Below are 18,562 nucleotides of genomic sequence, written 5' to 3' on the forward strand. Positions count from 1 at the left end.
CAAAGCTTAGATCTAAACTGCTGGGACGCGGAAGCACAATGAGATAAAATGTGCGTGTCTGTTTTGAGATTTATATCCCATGCCTCGCTTCCGTTCACTATAACATTGTTTAGTATTGTTCTGCCTTTATATTTTATTAAGCTATGAGACCATCGCTCCTTTCTATTACGTTAACAGGTTATATTCTTATGAGATTTGATTTTGTCTTGATCTTGTCCGATTTAAGTTTCTTTGATTTACAAACTGTTATAATTACGTCCATTTTGTGGATTCTCTATTCGTTCTTTTTTTAAAACAGCATGTAAGTGATATAACTTATTAATTGTACTGCCGTATCCAAAACACGAATACCCTCCCATCGAGTCGTGGACACATTAACTTCGCTTAGCCGTTAATATCTAATCTGATATAGATACAACTAGGCCAATGATATGAATTTTTTATAAATGTTTATAATATTTTATTTGTATAATATGTTTGATTATATTAAACGTTTACGTCATACTAAAACTATGAGCAGATGTCACGTTTTGGTTGTCTCGTGCCGGTCATTAGCGGTCTAAAGCTACCAGTCGCTACTCTGGATAAGTAATAGCTTCAAATAACCAACTAGCCACATTCACTAAATCGATTAGGTCAAGGGTCGCTACAATGTGAGACCGGGACGGATATATTCTACAGAGCTACGCTGCGTAATTCCGCTAGTAATGGCGAATCACGCCTCCAATAACAGAAAGGGACAGCCGTATAGACGGTGAAATGTTGCCAAGATAAGCGAATAATGCAAATGAAACTATAATAATTCCATTTAAAGCTTATTTTAAACATTTTACTCTTGGATCACGATTTCGATATTCTATACAAAGCTTTCGGTATTTCATCTCATTGCCATTAGTCATTTTGTTACTGTTACCTAATGTTACGTCTATTTATTTTTTGCCATAAATTATATATGTCAACACTTCAGAAAAGATAATAATAATCAAATAATTCACCGAAACGTCCAAGAGTGAAACAATTCCTGTGATAGTCGTAGCCTTCAACGAAATATTAAAAAAAAAAACTTGACATCAATTTAAACTAAGTAGAAATCATTGATACTTTATTTTTACTACAACGGAGGTAGAATAATATTTTGGTCATCAACATTACTTAAATAAATAGTGATTGTAAGACATTTTGGCTCTAATAAGCTGAATAGCTAAAGAAATAAATTAAGTCGTGTTGGTAAATTTTTACGTATTACAAATGCCAACCTATTTGTCCTTGAATGCTTCTCTGTAGACGTAGATAAAATAACGGGCACTTGTGGCCCGTAATCAGTCAAAATCAATACTAAGTCGCTGTAAAAGCCGCTCTATTTGTTTAAGATACACCTCCGATAACACCATGACTTCGTTTGCCAAGGGTATGTAACGATTACAGAAATAGAAAACTATGAATGTTATTGTAGGAAGTAATTATTTTACAGCGACATATAATAGAAGATACATAGTACATTAATGTATAATAAGGATTATTCTTAAAACTTTTAATATATATAAACAAACAAAAGAACTTTTGTTAAAGGACTTTGATAAAGACTTATAATTGTTCTAACGAATTAAATAATATGGATTAAAAATAATTACATGTTCGGATGGATGTTAAACAACAATTTCACAGACACTCTAAAGCTTGCTTCATCAGTCGGTCTTTGGGATTCCTGCAACACACGACGCCTGGGGTTGCATGTTATCAGAATAAACAAATTCGTTAAAGAACATTGTATTGAATTGAAGTAAATCTCAGACCACAAAAATTGTGAAAACAAAATTGCAAAACTGTGTGGTAAATTAACTAAGATAATTAAAAAATATTTACTTGTACGCTGTAACATTTTGCTCCCTATTCGCTAATTATATAAATTTGTATATATATTTCCTTTTAGTTAAACGATTTGTATAGCATGCAACACGTAATTTATTAATTGGGACAATCGAATTTCTGGCTGTAGCCATTTATCAAACAGAATTAATTATCAAGATTTTGAAGAAAAATAACACCGAGAAACACAATATTGAACAAATTTACACAACTATTTACACTGATTAGTTTTTGATTTTCCAGCTCGAATCTGAAATTTTTCTAGTAAGAAAAAGGTAAGTTTTGAATAGGTGTAAAAACATCGAGATATAAGAGAGAACTCTTTTAATTATCGAAAATTCTGTGGTATTTGATAAAATCAAAAAAAGATTTTTTTGCGATGTCCAGTCCGTACTGGTCCACATATTGAGATCTAAGACTCTCGCGAGTATGTATTCAATAAAATAAAACTAATATTTTTCGGATTTACTACACGAAAATCGCTATTCTGTACAGAAGACCTTTCGTAGGAAGGAATTGAATTGAAGTTTAAAACTATATTAAAATTATAGTAAGTTACCTTATTGAAAATATAATAGAACTAAAGGTTGGCCCTCACAACTTTAAGAAATGCAATTTATATAGATCACAAAGAGAAATCATTATTTAAGGTTTTTACGTTTAAAGATAAGCTCTCGCATCGGACATTAAAGAAAATGCGAGAAAAGCGAACATCAAGCAAGAGATCGTTTAAGAACCAAGTTTTTAAAAACGTATGTATGTATGTATATAAAACTATAACAAAAACTATATAGATTACATAGAAAAAGAAACAAAAGTTTTTTTATTGAATACATAGAACACATAAAAAAATTTAAAACAAAACATCTATTAGCGGATGTAAACTTTTATAATGTATTAATTATGTTTAATTAATGATAATGATAAAGAATTTGTATGTGAAATTGCTATCGTTCAATAAACCACGGGCGCACAATGTATGTATGTATGCACGCATAAAATGAATTTATCAATAATTAAATATCAACACATGATAATGATAGTTACACAAATTTAATTTACATGAATTCTTTATACATTTTTTTCACGTTTAGGTATAAACTAAATTAGTAATTATGAATGAGACACGTAAAATATATAACGTAAGGTTGACGTTTTTTTGGTAATTTTAATCTTGATAATAATTACGCTTAAGTCATATTTGGGTCAACAAATAAAGGCGGGGTTTGCGGAATAGTATATATTTTTTAAACATTATCTTTTCGGTACTGCCGCTCGTTGCAGAAATGTTGATTAGATAGCGAAAAGATAAAATTTTTTTTAAGTAAATAGATGCATATTTTTCGTTGATAGCGAAAAAATAAATCCACCTGACAAATCATTTAGCATTTTTTCTCATACCGTAAAACGGAAATTATGTATATCGTACATTGACGAGATTCAATTATTACGGCTAAAAGTGATAGTAACAAAAATAGGCTTCGATAGAGTTATTAGAGCAGAGATCATTCGATAAGACTAGTGTGAAACAAGAAAGCCTCTCAGAAACATAACTAGAACGGGTCCCGGTCTATAAAGTGAAACTTAGTTGCATTTATTATTTGCAATTTCATTATCCAGCACCTGCCCTCATCGACTCTGACATTGGTTAGAATTCTCTATATAATATTTTAAAACATCTCCGACAACATTTGGAATGTTTGTCTGTAATTAACTGTCAAAGTTACTTTAACAGTATTGAACTGAAAAACAACAGCAACACAGGAATTTTTATCTGTTATAATTTTCTATATGAATTCTTTAAATATTTATTTTCTCGCTTTAAACAGTCTGTTGGTTATAGTTTTGAATGCACTTACACACGTATACATTTGTTGATATATATGTCTTTCCAGTTTATTTTACTGATTTTAATATGATATATTAGTGGCAATGCCTATATCTATGTTGGTAAGAAGATAGATGTTATATGTAAAAAAAAAATCCATTTACTAGTATTTGTATTAATTCTTGAATAAATGTACATAGATTTCTGTTTTTTGTATGGATCTTGTACATTTATATCCAGATTTCATCTTGGAAAACGCAAATATAGATATTCAGAGAAAATGGGCTCCCCTTACTAAATCCCATCTCCGTTCTGAATACAGGTAAATACTTGAAGACTGGTTATAATTTTATTGAGACAATGGAGATGATTAACTATTAAATATGATGATAGCAACAGATTAAAAAAAGCAATAAACAACTGGCAACATTGCATTATTATATATAAAAAAACTAATTTGCTAAATATTTGCCTATCCTATTTCGGGGTTTGTCTGAAGTCATTGAATTTATTATTCAGCTTTATGTTTAGAAGATCTGTCATAATTTATTTTTTTGATTAAAATAGATTTATGTTTGATGTTTGTTTATTTTTGGTATGTAACTAGATGGTTGAGTTTTATGTGGTTACAACTTAATTGTCAAATGAAAGCTATGGATACGGACAACGATAGCCCTTGGGGCACGCAGAAATCGTACATAGTGATATTTATTTGTCACTTCCTTGGAATAACAAACATAAGCACAATGCCAAATGACGCCCTGTTACAAGGTGCTTTCGGATTCTCAATAGTCCTGATGATAGTTTACATCATCATGGGCATACCATTGCTCTACGTGGAGTCCATAGTCGGTCAGTTTACATCAAGAGATTGCATAGACGTCTGGAGGATTCGACCGTGCCTATCTTTCATAGGATATCTTTTAATTATTTGGCAAGCATTCACACTTATTTATAATCATATTGTATCAGCGTTTTTATTGCATTATTTCTTAATAAGCTTTGAAACGCCCATACCATTTTATACATGCGGATTATGGAGCACAAAATTTTGCAATACCCTTGTCAGTAACTACACAGTGAACCTAGATTGTGTGAAGAACCAGAATATATTCCCTTACTGCGATCATTTATATAAAACATTTCCAGAATACCAATATTGGAGACTGAATTTGGTCCAATCCGGGCATAAATGTAATTTTTGTATAGCCTGGAGAGTATGCCTAGCTTCGGGGCTAAACTGTATCGCCATTTTCCTAAGCTGCTTTAAAAGATCCAAGTCACTGAAGTGGGTTATCAATATTTTCTTTGGATTTCCAATATTAACACTAGCGATACTCCTGATGGGTTCCATGCGGCAACAAGGGTTAGTGGCGAAATATGAGGATGCGATTGATATAGATTTTACAATTTTTGCTCACAATTTTCGCTTTTCAAGTGTCATACAGAATGTTATGTTCAATTTGGGTATCGGATCGGGGCTGACCTTTAACCTCGCATCGAGTGCACCTTTCCGGTCGCCAAGCTTCTCGAATACTGTTGTAACAGTTATGACATGCGCGGTTTACACAATTATTGTCATATTTACAATGGCTATGGTTACCTGCCCGTATGCTTTCAAATACGGTCCCGATGCTGGTGACATAATCAGAACTCACATGTCATTTGCGTTTGAGAAGATACCGAGATTAATTTATGAATATCAGGACAAAATGTTTTATCTTATTATAATTTATACCTGCTTTTTTATCATAGCTATCAATTCCAACTTTGTGTTATTTTATAATTTACTTGAGGTTATATTCAAAAGGAACCCGAAACTGGCGAAGTATCCAGGCTTAACTGTTTTCTGTGCGTCTCTTATGCTCTATATACTGACAATCCCATTATTAAGTTATGTTGGTGTTAATTTATTAGCGTACAGTTTTAAACGACATTTAACTCTTATATCGACATTTGTGGGTGTCTTGGAATGTGTAACTTTTGTTTTTTGGTACGGCATGAACAGATTTTCGGAAGACATAAATTTCATGGTCGGTATTCGACCAAACAGCTTCATGAAGGTTGGATGGGGTTTGAGCATTTTATTCTTGATATACTCGTTTTGCTACGAAGTACATGATCATTTAGAAAACTCTAAAAAATTTATATATTCTACGTATACCGTTTTAGTTTTTTCTGGTCTAATTGTAATTGTAACAGTTGTGAGATTAGTTATTGCTGCAATAAAACGGAGATTTCGCGAATTTATAGCACTGGATAAGACATGGGGACCGAAGGACGAAATCTTACAAAGAAGCAGAGGAATGTTTTCCGCACAGGCTATGACCAAGGAGTATATATACCGCCAATATCACCTTCAAGCCGGTATATTGCACAGACAAAGAAGGTCAAATATAAGGTCTCCTTTACGCTAAATAATCAGAAGTGTTCATATTATCCATGTCATATTATCAATAATTCATCCAAAATATTTTCCATTGTTTTATTGTGATGACATAATAATATTTTATATTTATAGAAATTGTAAATAGTTCTTTACATTAACGTGAATAATAGAGTACCTACTAGTGTGACTCATTCTATTAATACATATGCCGCTTGTATATAATTGAATTATTTATTATATCATAAAATTTATAATGTATGACTCATCGCCGAAAATATTTTAACGCTACATTAATATTAATACAATTAGGATGTTTTTTTTAGCTAATAACCAACCATAACGATAAAGTCAAACTTGTTACGACAAAAATTCATAGTTTATTTTTTGTATCAACATAGAAAACTGGTATAAAAGCTTGCTTCTTAACTATATTATGATGGATTTAAATATTCATTTGCAAAAATTGTATAACGAATAAAAAAAAATTTTTCTTCTTGAAGTTTTATTTCAATAGTTTTTTTTCCCTTAAATTAATATTATGAGGTTCATTATCTTGGCATTCTCGGAAGCTATAAAAAAGAAAGTTAACAGTTTCCGCCTCAGCAGCACCTAGTCAGTCATCTGACATTCGTAAAGGAGAAGAAATAGATTTATTTTAAATAAAAAAAGTGGCGCGCCAAGCTGTCTGCTCACACAGCGATGTCACAATGTAAACAACACGATCACTTTGGCAATGAAACACATCCATGGATGGGTCTTCTGATGAGATGTTACATCACCCGCTTCTGAAGATTGAATGGACGCAAAAATTACATTAGACAGCAGTTAAAACTGTTTAACGCTCGTTATCCGTCTGCATATTGTTTTTATACTTACTTACGATCAGTGCCAGTAATAATTTCATCAGATCTGACTTTAGACCCGTATAATATTAATTCACAATCGGGTTTACGTGTGCATTATTTATAATAAAATATTTTTTCTCATAACATATTACGTAAAGAAATATAAGCATTTATTGATACAATATTTTTGATACAATTAAAATCTAAGTAAGAATTTAATTTCTATTATAAAACTTGGTCTCTGTCGCAGTTATTCAATTTAATGACAGTTATATATTTTTTTTACTTGACATTTAAGTATGTTTAACCAGTGACTGTCGTGTATAAAAAAAATATATATATATATTTTTAAATCTAACGAACCTTAAAATGAACAGTTAATTTACGAAACCCGTAAACAAGATTACTATTACATGTAATAAAATTAAAATCGATTTAAATCAAAAAGCTTGACTAAGATTTATATTACAAATTTCAATTTAAATAACGAACACAATTCTATTAGTTATTCGTATTCGAAGTATTTTTATTAACGCGTGGGTGAAATAGTATATATGACAATTTATAACGACAAGAAAAAGACAGATTAAAAACTCTTAACATATAAACGCTTATGTGATGTTTCATTAATATTTAATTATATTTTATTATTGTTTAATTAACTCATTAATTTATATAGAGAAATTTTAATAATCTGTGAAAGCTAATGTCTCTTAATAGTCCGTTCACAGCTTAGTGCGTTTTAAAAAACGTCAGTATTTACTTACTAACAAATTAGTAAATCGCCAGATATGATTGCGTATATGTTTAATTTAACTTATATTCGAATGTAAGATTAATACATTTAAATGTATTAAGTTTAGATTGTCCGAAAGGCGATTAACATACAGTATCTGTAAGAGGAGTGCAAATCCAGTTTGTGGCACATTGCGTCATATAATAGAATGTTTGACCCGGAGCGGCGTTAGGGCCAGTGCCGCCTTAGCTGCGCCACCAACGTCTCTACTCTCTAGAGAATTCCAACCATTGTCACGACATATTTTCTTCACTGTGATGTTTATTTTTACCAGTCCCGGCTAACGGGACAATTTATTACTAAATATGGCTATATAAATTTACAAGATATATTTTTAATGCTCACAAATCCATTGACCCTTGTTGTACAATATGCTATTAGTGACTACATTACTGGAACATAAACCAGTAATTTACTTGGATTTTATGCTAATCTTGACTGGCTCGCTCACTTAAGAAACTGTGTTAAGCGAGTCTGAATCTGATATTAAGAATTAGCCTTATAATGTTTTATTGTTACACATCACCGGAGTAACGTAAATATTATATTTCACTTGTCTCGCTGTTTCATAACAGCAAACCCAAATGGACACCTTTCGCCATTAATCAGGTTGATTTTGCATCTAAAACGTTCCAAACTGGTTATTATTATTGTTTGATGCAGGTCACTATTATATTTACAAAATAGAAATAGAACACAATATATATAATCGCTATATAACTGCTATACAAGGTTTCTCGTTTTTTTGTACTAATATATATGTAATGATTATAAAGCGAACCCACATTTAATGTTACGACGTTTGATATATCAATAGTGAGACGAAAACTTTAAATATTAAATGTCCTACACGTCGAGAGTTAAAAAGTTAAAACAAAGAAAGTGCTTAAGTACACAATCATCGTATATTTACGCTATCAGACCTGACACTTAGGCAGAGGGTACAATTGCACAATGTTTGGACGACACAGAAGACAAGGCGTCCATATCGGTCGCTTAAATTATTTATAATGCTTTAAAAGACTTGAATGGCTCTAAGATGGTGCTTTTATCGGGCACCTTAACCTGTCTCGTTCCGCGGTAGGCTTGACCAATATCCACTTGGCACGGAATAAACTCATACGCAGATCCTCGCGTAGAATTCAAACACTCAGTGTTAACTTATGTAATTTTCAATTAGTACTCATAATACATTTGTCACTTCTCCAGGTTCATAGTACATATTTTACAATTAATACAACTTAATAGATCAATCTTCTTCAAATTTCTTTACATAATTAGTCTCAAGAGATAAAAAAGAATGTAAAAATTATAAAATCGATATCAAACTGGTGTTCATAAAATGAATAGTTTGAAAAAAAATGATCTTAAAACCTAATAAAGTTGTCTTAAATTTAAATTTTACTTTAGATTAGTGTGTTATTAAAAATCAAGTGTACTTCATAATAATTGGCGGAGTCGTATCTGTGTATTGCACGTTCTACAAGAGCGATCACTTTCGTCGCGCGCGCAGGTGCCCGCTGCTTCCCCGCCGCCCTCACCTCTGGTTAACGGTGCGTTTTGTTCAACAAAACTTAAACAGCCATAAAGGCTAAAGGTAAGCTAGAACCGACTCTATTATATCTGCTCAAATATTATACCTCCTATTCTATTAGTAACAGTCAACACCGTATTGTTCAATTGATCTTTCAAGCGATGTTAAACTAAATATCCCATACGTTACATAAAATCGTTAATAGTTTCTTTATTGCACTAATAAAGTATCAATTAATTTAATAAACACACGACATATATAACAACAGCCGTGGCGTTTATTGAATTTTTTATGATAATAATATTAAATTTGATTTTTACATAGCTCGACCTCTCCGTCGCGTTTTTGAAACTTGTCGAACGATAAGTTGTTTCAATGTGTCAATAAAAGATAACCAATGCAAATAAAGAGACATAATGTCGATGGCACGTTAAACTGGGGCAAGGAAAGAAGCATTAGGAATTTTAACTCAAAGAACTGTTTATCAATATTGTAAGAAACTACGTTTAATACCTACATCTTAAGTGAATAAGATGGAGACTGTGTGGTATCAATTGCAATCATAGAATTAAGGTTTCGAAATGTTTATAAGTAAAAAAAAAACTAGAAGTTTAAAAAGGTATGTATGGAAATTTGAATTTGTACTTTTCTTTGGATAAAATATGAATGTACAGATCGGGTGATCTAACCAGATATGATAGTATTCGGCTTGCATCGGCCACACACAGCTTGGAATGTGTGAGGCCGCGGGGTAGAAAGCAACCGCGATGTCTCGCAAATGGGACAGCCCTTTAGATGACATCGGTATTATACGGATGCGGATAAAAAAAAAATCAAAAGTCAAAACCAATTTTGACATTACGTTTGACATATAAAAATCATGTGCGAACTTTTGGAGACGCTTATAATAAAGATAACAAAAACAACAACGAAATTTACTTTAGGGTAAAAAATATGTTGTTTCTAAAATAGGTTAATTGGAAGTTTCAGGGCTCATGCTACTGGTCGGCCAACTTAATTAAAACTTACGAATGAGGTTACGGACAACGTAATACACATATAAATTAGTCGCATTATTCCAGCAAATTTTTATGCCACTGTTTATTCAAGTAAAAGTTTTTGTAATATTAAATTTCCAACGAAATACAAGCGCTGCAATGAATGAACGAGTTGATGTAATTAATATAGAAATTAACGCTGAAAATTCAATAGACTAATAAGATGAAGTTATATAAGTATACGTTAAATCTTTAACGAAAACAATAAATTGTCAAAAAAAATGTCCCAATGGCGAGCGAAGTAAAGGCAGAGCTTTCCATTGAATGGAAAAATGCAGTGTGAAGCCGGTTTGTCCATACCTTCCGGATTCCCAACCTGCTACTCTAGGTCAGCTAGCTCCGTCTCATTCGCACACTGCTCTGCCAGAGATTTGGGGTCGAGACGCCCTAACCTAGATTGTCTTGTCTTAGTAGATTTCGTACTGACAGCGTTATATATTTTAATGTTCATACTATTATACGTCATTAACAATTTTATGGTTAGGTTTCTAGTTTTTGCGTGTACATAAATTTTATGGAACGAAATTAACGTTATTAATTTTTAATTTACTGTCTTTAAACTTTACTAACAGACTAGTTCCTTTAAATTCTGCAGAGAATATCTAATCAAAATAGGTCGTCCACTTTTTCTGGGTGTATATTCGGATTATAATAAGCTGTCCTGAATAGAATCAAATTTAATATTCACAATAAAATAATTCAATACAAGTTTAATCAGAAATCAAACCGACAAATCGCGTTTCGATGGTGCATGTCGAACAGTTGTTTATTAAAATGCGTAAAATTTTTCGACAATAGCTTTAATGACGTGGAATAACTATTCGGGCAATGCGAGCACTGTGTTGAAAGCTGGGATTTTTTTTTTGTTTACATCGTTAAAACATGATCGAGAAAATAGCTTCACTTATACGTATCAGTTTAGACTTTGGATACTTACTGTCTTTGGTAGTGAATTTTACGATTGCAACCTTCTCCTATTAATTTAATTGGCTATGAATATCAATAGGGGAGTATTTTCCCAACAATTAACAATAGTTATTGCTCACTATCTACGGGAGCATTGCCTAACAGGTCATCCATAAAAAATATGTTTTAAAAGATAGTCTGAGACTTTTTTGGAAATAATCATAAAAAATTATGAGCATTGTCCTATGGTACACTAAAATATGGTATTTAAAAGCTGCTGGCTCGTTAGTGAACATTTGAACATAAACATCTCGTTAATTAACTATTTGTTTCTTTTAATTTATTAACATTGGTTCTACTTTTGTCTATACATATATAATAATAAAAATATTTGTCCGAACAATGATCACACTATTACGTCACCACTGAAAGTGCATATAAACACTGAATATGGTTTTGGAAAATTCCTGCTCACAAATGCATTATTATCTACAATTATTAATTACTAACGATTTAGTAATTGGTTTCGAATAATATAAGAAAAGATACAATGTATGTATTATATAAGTTAATAAGGTCATATATAAAATATTATATTCTAGGTCCTTTAAAGTGACAATCATTTTTTATCCAGTCTGAGCTTATCAAGTGACTTAAACGTTAAAGTATTTTTAACGATAGATTCCAAATAACGAGCCTCATAGTTTGCTTATTGATTTGATAAGTTTCCAACTATATAAGTGCATTTACACAAGCATTAGTTGTTATATAAACATTTTCATTTATGTTGCTCGGTTTTTTTCATAGTAGCTCGTTTTTTTTTAAATATTATTTTGTAAAATAATTTTATTATAATAATATTCTAGTAAAAATATGATGTAGAGAATTTAGGTTCCACGGTTCCTTAATTAATTTTTCTCAGAAAAGATTAAAGTGAATTTAATAAAGTATAGTTTTTAACAGGAATCTCGCGTTGTTTCATCTACTAGGACCATGTGAGCATGCATCCATAGGGATGTACGTGTATATTTTTTAAAATATTACATTATTACTTCATGATAATATTATTTTGTATATTGTATATAAGTATTTCTTATTTTTTATATCCAACTATAATTTTGACATTTCTTTTATCAGCAATCCACTCTTAACAGACGTATAACTGTTACAGACGTATAAATAATATGACCCCAATTAAGTTACAATTTACAAAAAAAAAATATTTAGCGATAAAAAAAGGACTTATATTTTTAACATTTTCATTTATTTAATATAAATCTGATGAAAACTTATATATTTAAATCGATTCGCACCTCGTGCAAATCTTAGATGTCTGTATATGTGGAGTGTTCAAGAAAATGTACACTCAGCATTTTCGTACCTTTCGACCAATGAAATGATAACAAGTATATTATTAAACACGATTGATTTACGTCCAGATATAATATAAATATATTGTAAAAAACCAGAACACTATTATAAAATACCACACAGACGTATTTGAACTCGGCTCACTATCATACAGCCGATGTAACAAATAATGTTACATCTACACATAAAACCATAATCGATCACGTATTGAACGCTACATTGTATTCGTTTGTTGGAGCGTGAATCCTGTCACTGGTACCCTAACCCCCCCAACCCCCCCATGCCCCCGTACCCTCCATACCCCCTCTTGTCTTCCTTATATGAATCTCATTTGCGTTTGCGCTTACGCAACTGGGCAAAATCATTGAAGTGTGCCAAGTTAATGGATGGGATAAACAATTATTGAGCATTGATGTTCTCATAATATTGTAACATACAACTCTGTAGCTATATTCATATATATATTATCTAGGGAAGTCTATTTAAATAGAATTTGATACCTCTAATTAGGGCGCTTCTTAGACTACATTAGACTAAGAGTCGCCCTATAATTAGTCTTAGACTATTTTACTATAGATTATCTATTGCACGATGATTTTCCAATTGATTAGTATTCATAGCTATAGCATTAATGAAACTAAAAGTGAATAATTAGAAAATGATATGAAGCTATCAATGTTAGTTCTAATATGTAACATTATACACGCACAGTCGGGAAATATTACACACTCGTTACACATCCTTACTTATCATTCAAATAAGGTTCAATAATGTTTGTACGATCTTAGTCACACATAAATTTTTTAGGCAAATTTGATTCATTTGATATGTGTTGTTTTTATTAGAGTAAGTTTTCTTATGATTTTGAAAACTTCGATGTCATAGTTTAAGTTACTTGGTTTAAAATTATTCCTGTATATTTCTAACAATTGAGAACGAGGTATAAAGTTATAATGTCAATGCTCACGTACTCATAAAAAGAGATGTTAGTAAAAAGGTCACGAGAAAGAGAACGTATATGTTATAAATATCATAATTATCGGGGATAAATTTGGACCGAAATATTATGTTAATGCAAAATATAATCTGTGAGTATCAAGATTGTGAAAAAAATTAAAATTATGCTAAATATATAATGTATCGTTGTACTGTATTGCATTGTTTTTTTATTAATATTCACTCACATTATATTTACCAATCATAATGTTGGTGGATCCTCAAAAAAAGGTTGATCGGACGTTGCTAATGCGTGTACGCACCCGTCGCGTGTCGGCGGACAAGCATTCACGCATTTACGTACAAGGCCTTTTTGCTATATTATACTATACATCGGAATTTACACGCCATTCGGGAAATAAATACATGATACGGTTTATTGAAATGTATGTTTAATTGTAATTAAATATGTATCGATGTTAAATTTTATATAGATATGAAAATAATGCTAAAATTATAGGAAGAAAAGGCCACTGAAAAAACAGTACAATTATTTATGTTTACTTTTGGTTAGTGATAATTCTCAAACTATGTTCAGTTCTCACAACGGCTGGTCCGAAAAAGATTATTACTTTAATGTATTCCGTCACACTGTAATGGATATAATAATTTCAAATTCAATAATCGTGTCTTAATTCTTAACCTATCCGATAGTAATGGTCATGCGTAACAAGTGTCACGGTGTCTGACCGCTGACAATACTCCGACACACTTTATGTACCGTGTAAATGATGGTGATACACCCAATATATTTCATATTCTCCCCCCACTAAGAATATCAAACGATTACACTTCAACTGGAAAATTAGCTGAGCGTAATTGAGGTATCGATTGATAGATTATTATAATGTCATTTATATATGTACTTGAAATGCATTATCTATAAATGGCTTCCGTTGAGACTAGAAAGTTCGGGTACTTGCAATTTATTTATGGCTTCTGTCGGTATGAAAACTTTTTCATTCTACGCTCGGTCCATCGTTCATTGAAATTCATCCAGGGTTTTCCTTACCTATTGGGAAGGAATTTTATTGACGTAGATTGCATATAAGGCTTTATTGAACGAGAACTTTAAGAAATTGTAAGCCTCAGTTTAATGTCTAATATCATACGTTCTTAAGCACCACATGTATGGTCGCTTTATTAGCGCGGACGTAGAAATTAATTCACTTGTTTATGTTTAAGAAAGCTATGCTTGCATATATAAAGTATTAAGACAGACATTTCTAATCAGGTATACCTACTATTGAGGGAGCACTTGATTTTTAATTATATTTTTTTAAAGATTTGATTGAATTATCGCCTAATGTTGCGTGAAAACATCTTAATGGATTTCTTCTGTATGTATTTATATAAGATTCAAAGGGATTCCTTTTGGATGCAAACGAAAAAATTGTTTCAAATAAATAAATATTAATTTACAGAGTAATTATATATATTATGAATGTGTGGTTTGTGATAGTACAATTGATGTGTAGAGAATACGAGCTGGGATAATGCAAGTTTAAATTTAATACCAGATGTGACTAAACCTATAATGTACTTCGTTCATACGTGACTATGTCATTACTGTGCATACAAATAACCGGCTGCAAATCGAAACCTTAAATCTACGCATTAGAGTTTAGATTTATAAAATCTCAATTTTGTACAAAGTTTGACATTTTATACGTTTTGTATTATTTTTATTCTACGCACTTGCCAGTAACACATTATCGTGAATCGAATGTTCAATGTATATCGTGTTATTAGTATATACGAGTGTATATTTATAAGTTGATAGAAAATAAAACAATTGGATTAAATGAAACTAGTGTTATTCGGATTTATTACGCGGATTTTATTATTTAAAAACTACATAATCCCGACGTTTCGGTTTTTTGCAGCAACCGTGATCACGGGCAGACGAGGTGTCGGGATTATGTAGTTTTTAAATAATAAAATCCGCGTAGTAAATCCGAATAACACTAGTTTCATTTAAATGAATACTCGCGAAAATCTTAGATCTCATTACAATTGGATTAGTTTAGGAAAATTATACTCGGCTGAATTTTGATTCGATTAAACGCCCTCAAAGTAATCAATTGTATTTCTTCAAAAAGAACTTTTTTTTAAGACTTCTGTCTACAGATTGAGATAAAAATATTTATATAAAAAAAATAATGTTAAAAAAGTGTTTTCTCAATATATGTAATAAATGTATTTTAAGTGTAGTTAAAAATTTTAATAGAGTTGTCAGAGACTTTTTTATTACAAATAAGCCTTAACTCTTTTTTTTGATTAACATTTTTTACTCATAGAATAAACAATTTACGAAGCATTCAGCTACCAGTTCTAGTTGACAATAAGAATTCATACTAAAAAGATAGAATTTTCATATTCAATGGAAAAGTTATTGAAAATAGTTCCCAAACGTACTCATTTAAATTTTAATAATAGTTATATTGTCTTCCAGTTTTAAAAATAAGAAACATATTTTGACAATTTAGAAAAGATTCCATTCCATTTTAAAGTAGAATTATTTTAAAGCAGAGTTAGGTTGGGCGTAAACGACAAAATTTTATTCACTGGAACTGCTAGATTATTTTTTTCATTATAATAGGAATAACGTTAATAATAATATTATAACGAAATAATTAAGAATCCACGCCGATTATTGTGTTCTATTTTATAAAAACGGTAAAATTTTAAGGTAAACTGTGGCCAAGACAATGCAGTATTGCAATATCAATGGATGACTGATAGTAAGTACATATAAATTTGTATAACCTGTACAATATATCACTCACCTGCATCTGGAACCAGGAATCAAATAGTCCGGCAGCGTGCGGAGCGCCGGGGACTATCTGTAGACATGATTATAAATATTGTTGTATAAAGATACTTTTAATACATTATTTAGAAAACAGATTATTGTAATTTAATTAAAGCAAGACTGAATCCTAGTGATTGATGCATCTGGTTTGTATTTTACTGGCTGATACGTATTATTTGAATTAGGCTGGTTTAGAAGTACTCTAATATTTTTATTATATAGTGCTTTCATTATAATATTTACTAGTAATTCTTAAATTAAATACTATATATATAAATATATACAATTTTAATAGGTCTTAAAATTTTAATTTGAAATCGTTAACCTGCTTGTCAAGTGTCTATAAAATCAAGAGATTATTATTTTTTCATATATACGACATACAAGCTCGTGTCGGCGACTCTGCCTATCTAAATTTAAATGTTTTGTCAATTGTAATACCGATTCGTTTATTTTTAAAGTCCAAAAACAAAGGACTGAATAATCGATGGGAATGAACAGGGAAACCCAGACAATAATTTGTTCGTCGTTCCAATGGATTACCCGAACAAACCGAAATGAAGACATCAAAATTAAATGCTTTTACGGTATGGGAGTTCATAAGTTATTACTTGACATAGAGAAATAATTTTATGAAATCCGTATCATCGATTTGGTAAAAAAAAAAAAATATTCTGTCCTAAATAACATTTTACAGATCAGAATAAGAATTTTTGGATGTAAACCGTAAACATTTTTAATGCCAGCATTTTATATTAATGAGCAATAATGCATTATTTTAATATTATAGACATAAAATATAAAATAATTATGTGATTAAAATAATCTATCGATTATGATGATGTAGAAGAATCTCATATACAATATTGATATATAATGTCCCGGCTTTTATGTTAATTTTGATAGTAAAAGTCTTAGTTAAACAAACGACTGGTACCATATAACTGTGAGTTAAAATATATACATACTTGATCAATTATAATGAACATAACAATCAAAGATGTGAATTATTACAATGATCCTTTGCTTGTTCAAACTGGAAAATAGTTTTTTGATGTTTTATTTGTTTGAAGGCTTCGTTTTTTAAATACAGCTAGGATTTTAGGAAAACGTAATATATTGTTACATTTTTATGTAATTTTCTAACGATTTTAATACTTTTAAGTGGGTGAATAACGTAGGTAATGTTTGTTTTTCTAATTTAATTATGTTCTCTAGTTTTTCCTTTGATTTATCAGAATGAAATTTGGATTAAATAAACGTCTGCCAGTCGGATTAAGTGCGTTGCAGCCGTCGGAGGCGTTGAAGTCTTTTCTATGAGCACGCTATTTTTGTGAACATACCATAACTACGTAAAATTTTTTTATAATGCCTTTATAATCAAACACAGACGTATTATATTTTATATGAGTTACAATATATAAAAGACATACGTTGAACGTGTATCGTAATTAGACGTAATTAATTCAATCGTATATTTTTGTTTGTAATTAGAAGTATTATTGTAAATACAGCTCAAGGATTTAATAGAAATGTTTCTGTGGAAAAAATAAATATCTCGTAACACCGAAGAAACCGCCCGTTTCCCTGCTATTTCAAGATCGCACCGCGTAAACAATATCGCGGCCGCCGGAACAACACTTTCAGAATAACTTATTGTGTTACAACAAATTTACTATGTTAATAACTATATGCATATATATTTTTTTCGTCGAACCTCATTTCCGTATTGAATTTCAGCTTCACGTGTTACACTTTTAAACATATTAATAATAATTACATTATTACTGTACCATAATATATGTTTTAACGAACTGTGAATTACTTAAAGCTATGTATTATTACGTGTCGATATAACAACACAAACTTTAATAGTCCGTCACACCATTGGCGATATATACGCGAAAATATTTTAAACGCACTGTCAAACTAGCCACTAGAAGTAAAACATCACGTTACACTCGCGCTGATAGGTTTTTTTTAAGGTTGTTGTCCAAAGTACCTGGTCGCCCACGAGGTCCTCGGCAGGTCTGATGCAGCAGGCCTCCATGCCCGGCTCCAGCCGGGACGTCAGGGCTGTGAGGCTTTCAGGCTGTCAGGGTTGTCGTCTGTGAGTTTTGAATGTGGACGCGATGCCGGCACGCCTGCGCGCACCCAC

General features: G+C 31.1%; 2 protein-coding genes across 3 annotated transcripts in view; one reads left to right on the forward strand and one right to left on the reverse strand.

The window, feature by feature from the left end:
* Window positions 1-18,562, reverse strand: part of LOC116778123 (dendritic arbor reduction protein 1-like) — a 41,057-nt gene extending 22,495 nt beyond the window's left edge. For both annotated transcript variants that reach the window (XM_032672009.2, XM_061526480.1), the window contains exons 1-2: window positions 18,407-18,562; window positions 16,379-16,435 (exon numbers count right to left, since the gene is read on the reverse strand). In XM_032672009.2, coding sequence (XP_032527900.1) covers window positions 16,379-16,435; window positions 18,407-18,454 — 105 coding nt within the window. In that variant the 5' untranslated portion in view covers window positions 18,455-18,562. The remainder of the gene's footprint in view (window positions 1-16,378; window positions 16,436-18,406) is intronic.
* LOC133320023 (sodium- and chloride-dependent glycine transporter 1-like) lies at window positions 4,306-6,783 on the forward strand. Its single transcript, XM_061526578.1, has one exon. It carries the CDS (start codon window positions 4,315-4,317, stop codon window positions 6,109-6,111), a length of 1,797 nt encoding a protein of 598 aa, XP_061382562.1. The 5' UTR covers window positions 4,306-4,314; the 3' UTR covers window positions 6,112-6,783.

This window comes from Danaus plexippus, chromosome Z, assembly GCF_018135715.1.
Source record: "Danaus plexippus chromosome Z, MEX_DaPlex, whole genome shotgun sequence".
NCBI lineage: Eukaryota > Metazoa > Arthropoda > Insecta > Lepidoptera > Nymphalidae > Danaus > Danaus plexippus.

Coding starts and splice junctions, on each gene's coding strand:
- LOC133320023 (XM_061526578.1), top strand. CDS start 4,315: ATGTGGTTACAACTTAATTGTCAAATGAAAGCTATGGATACGGACAAC.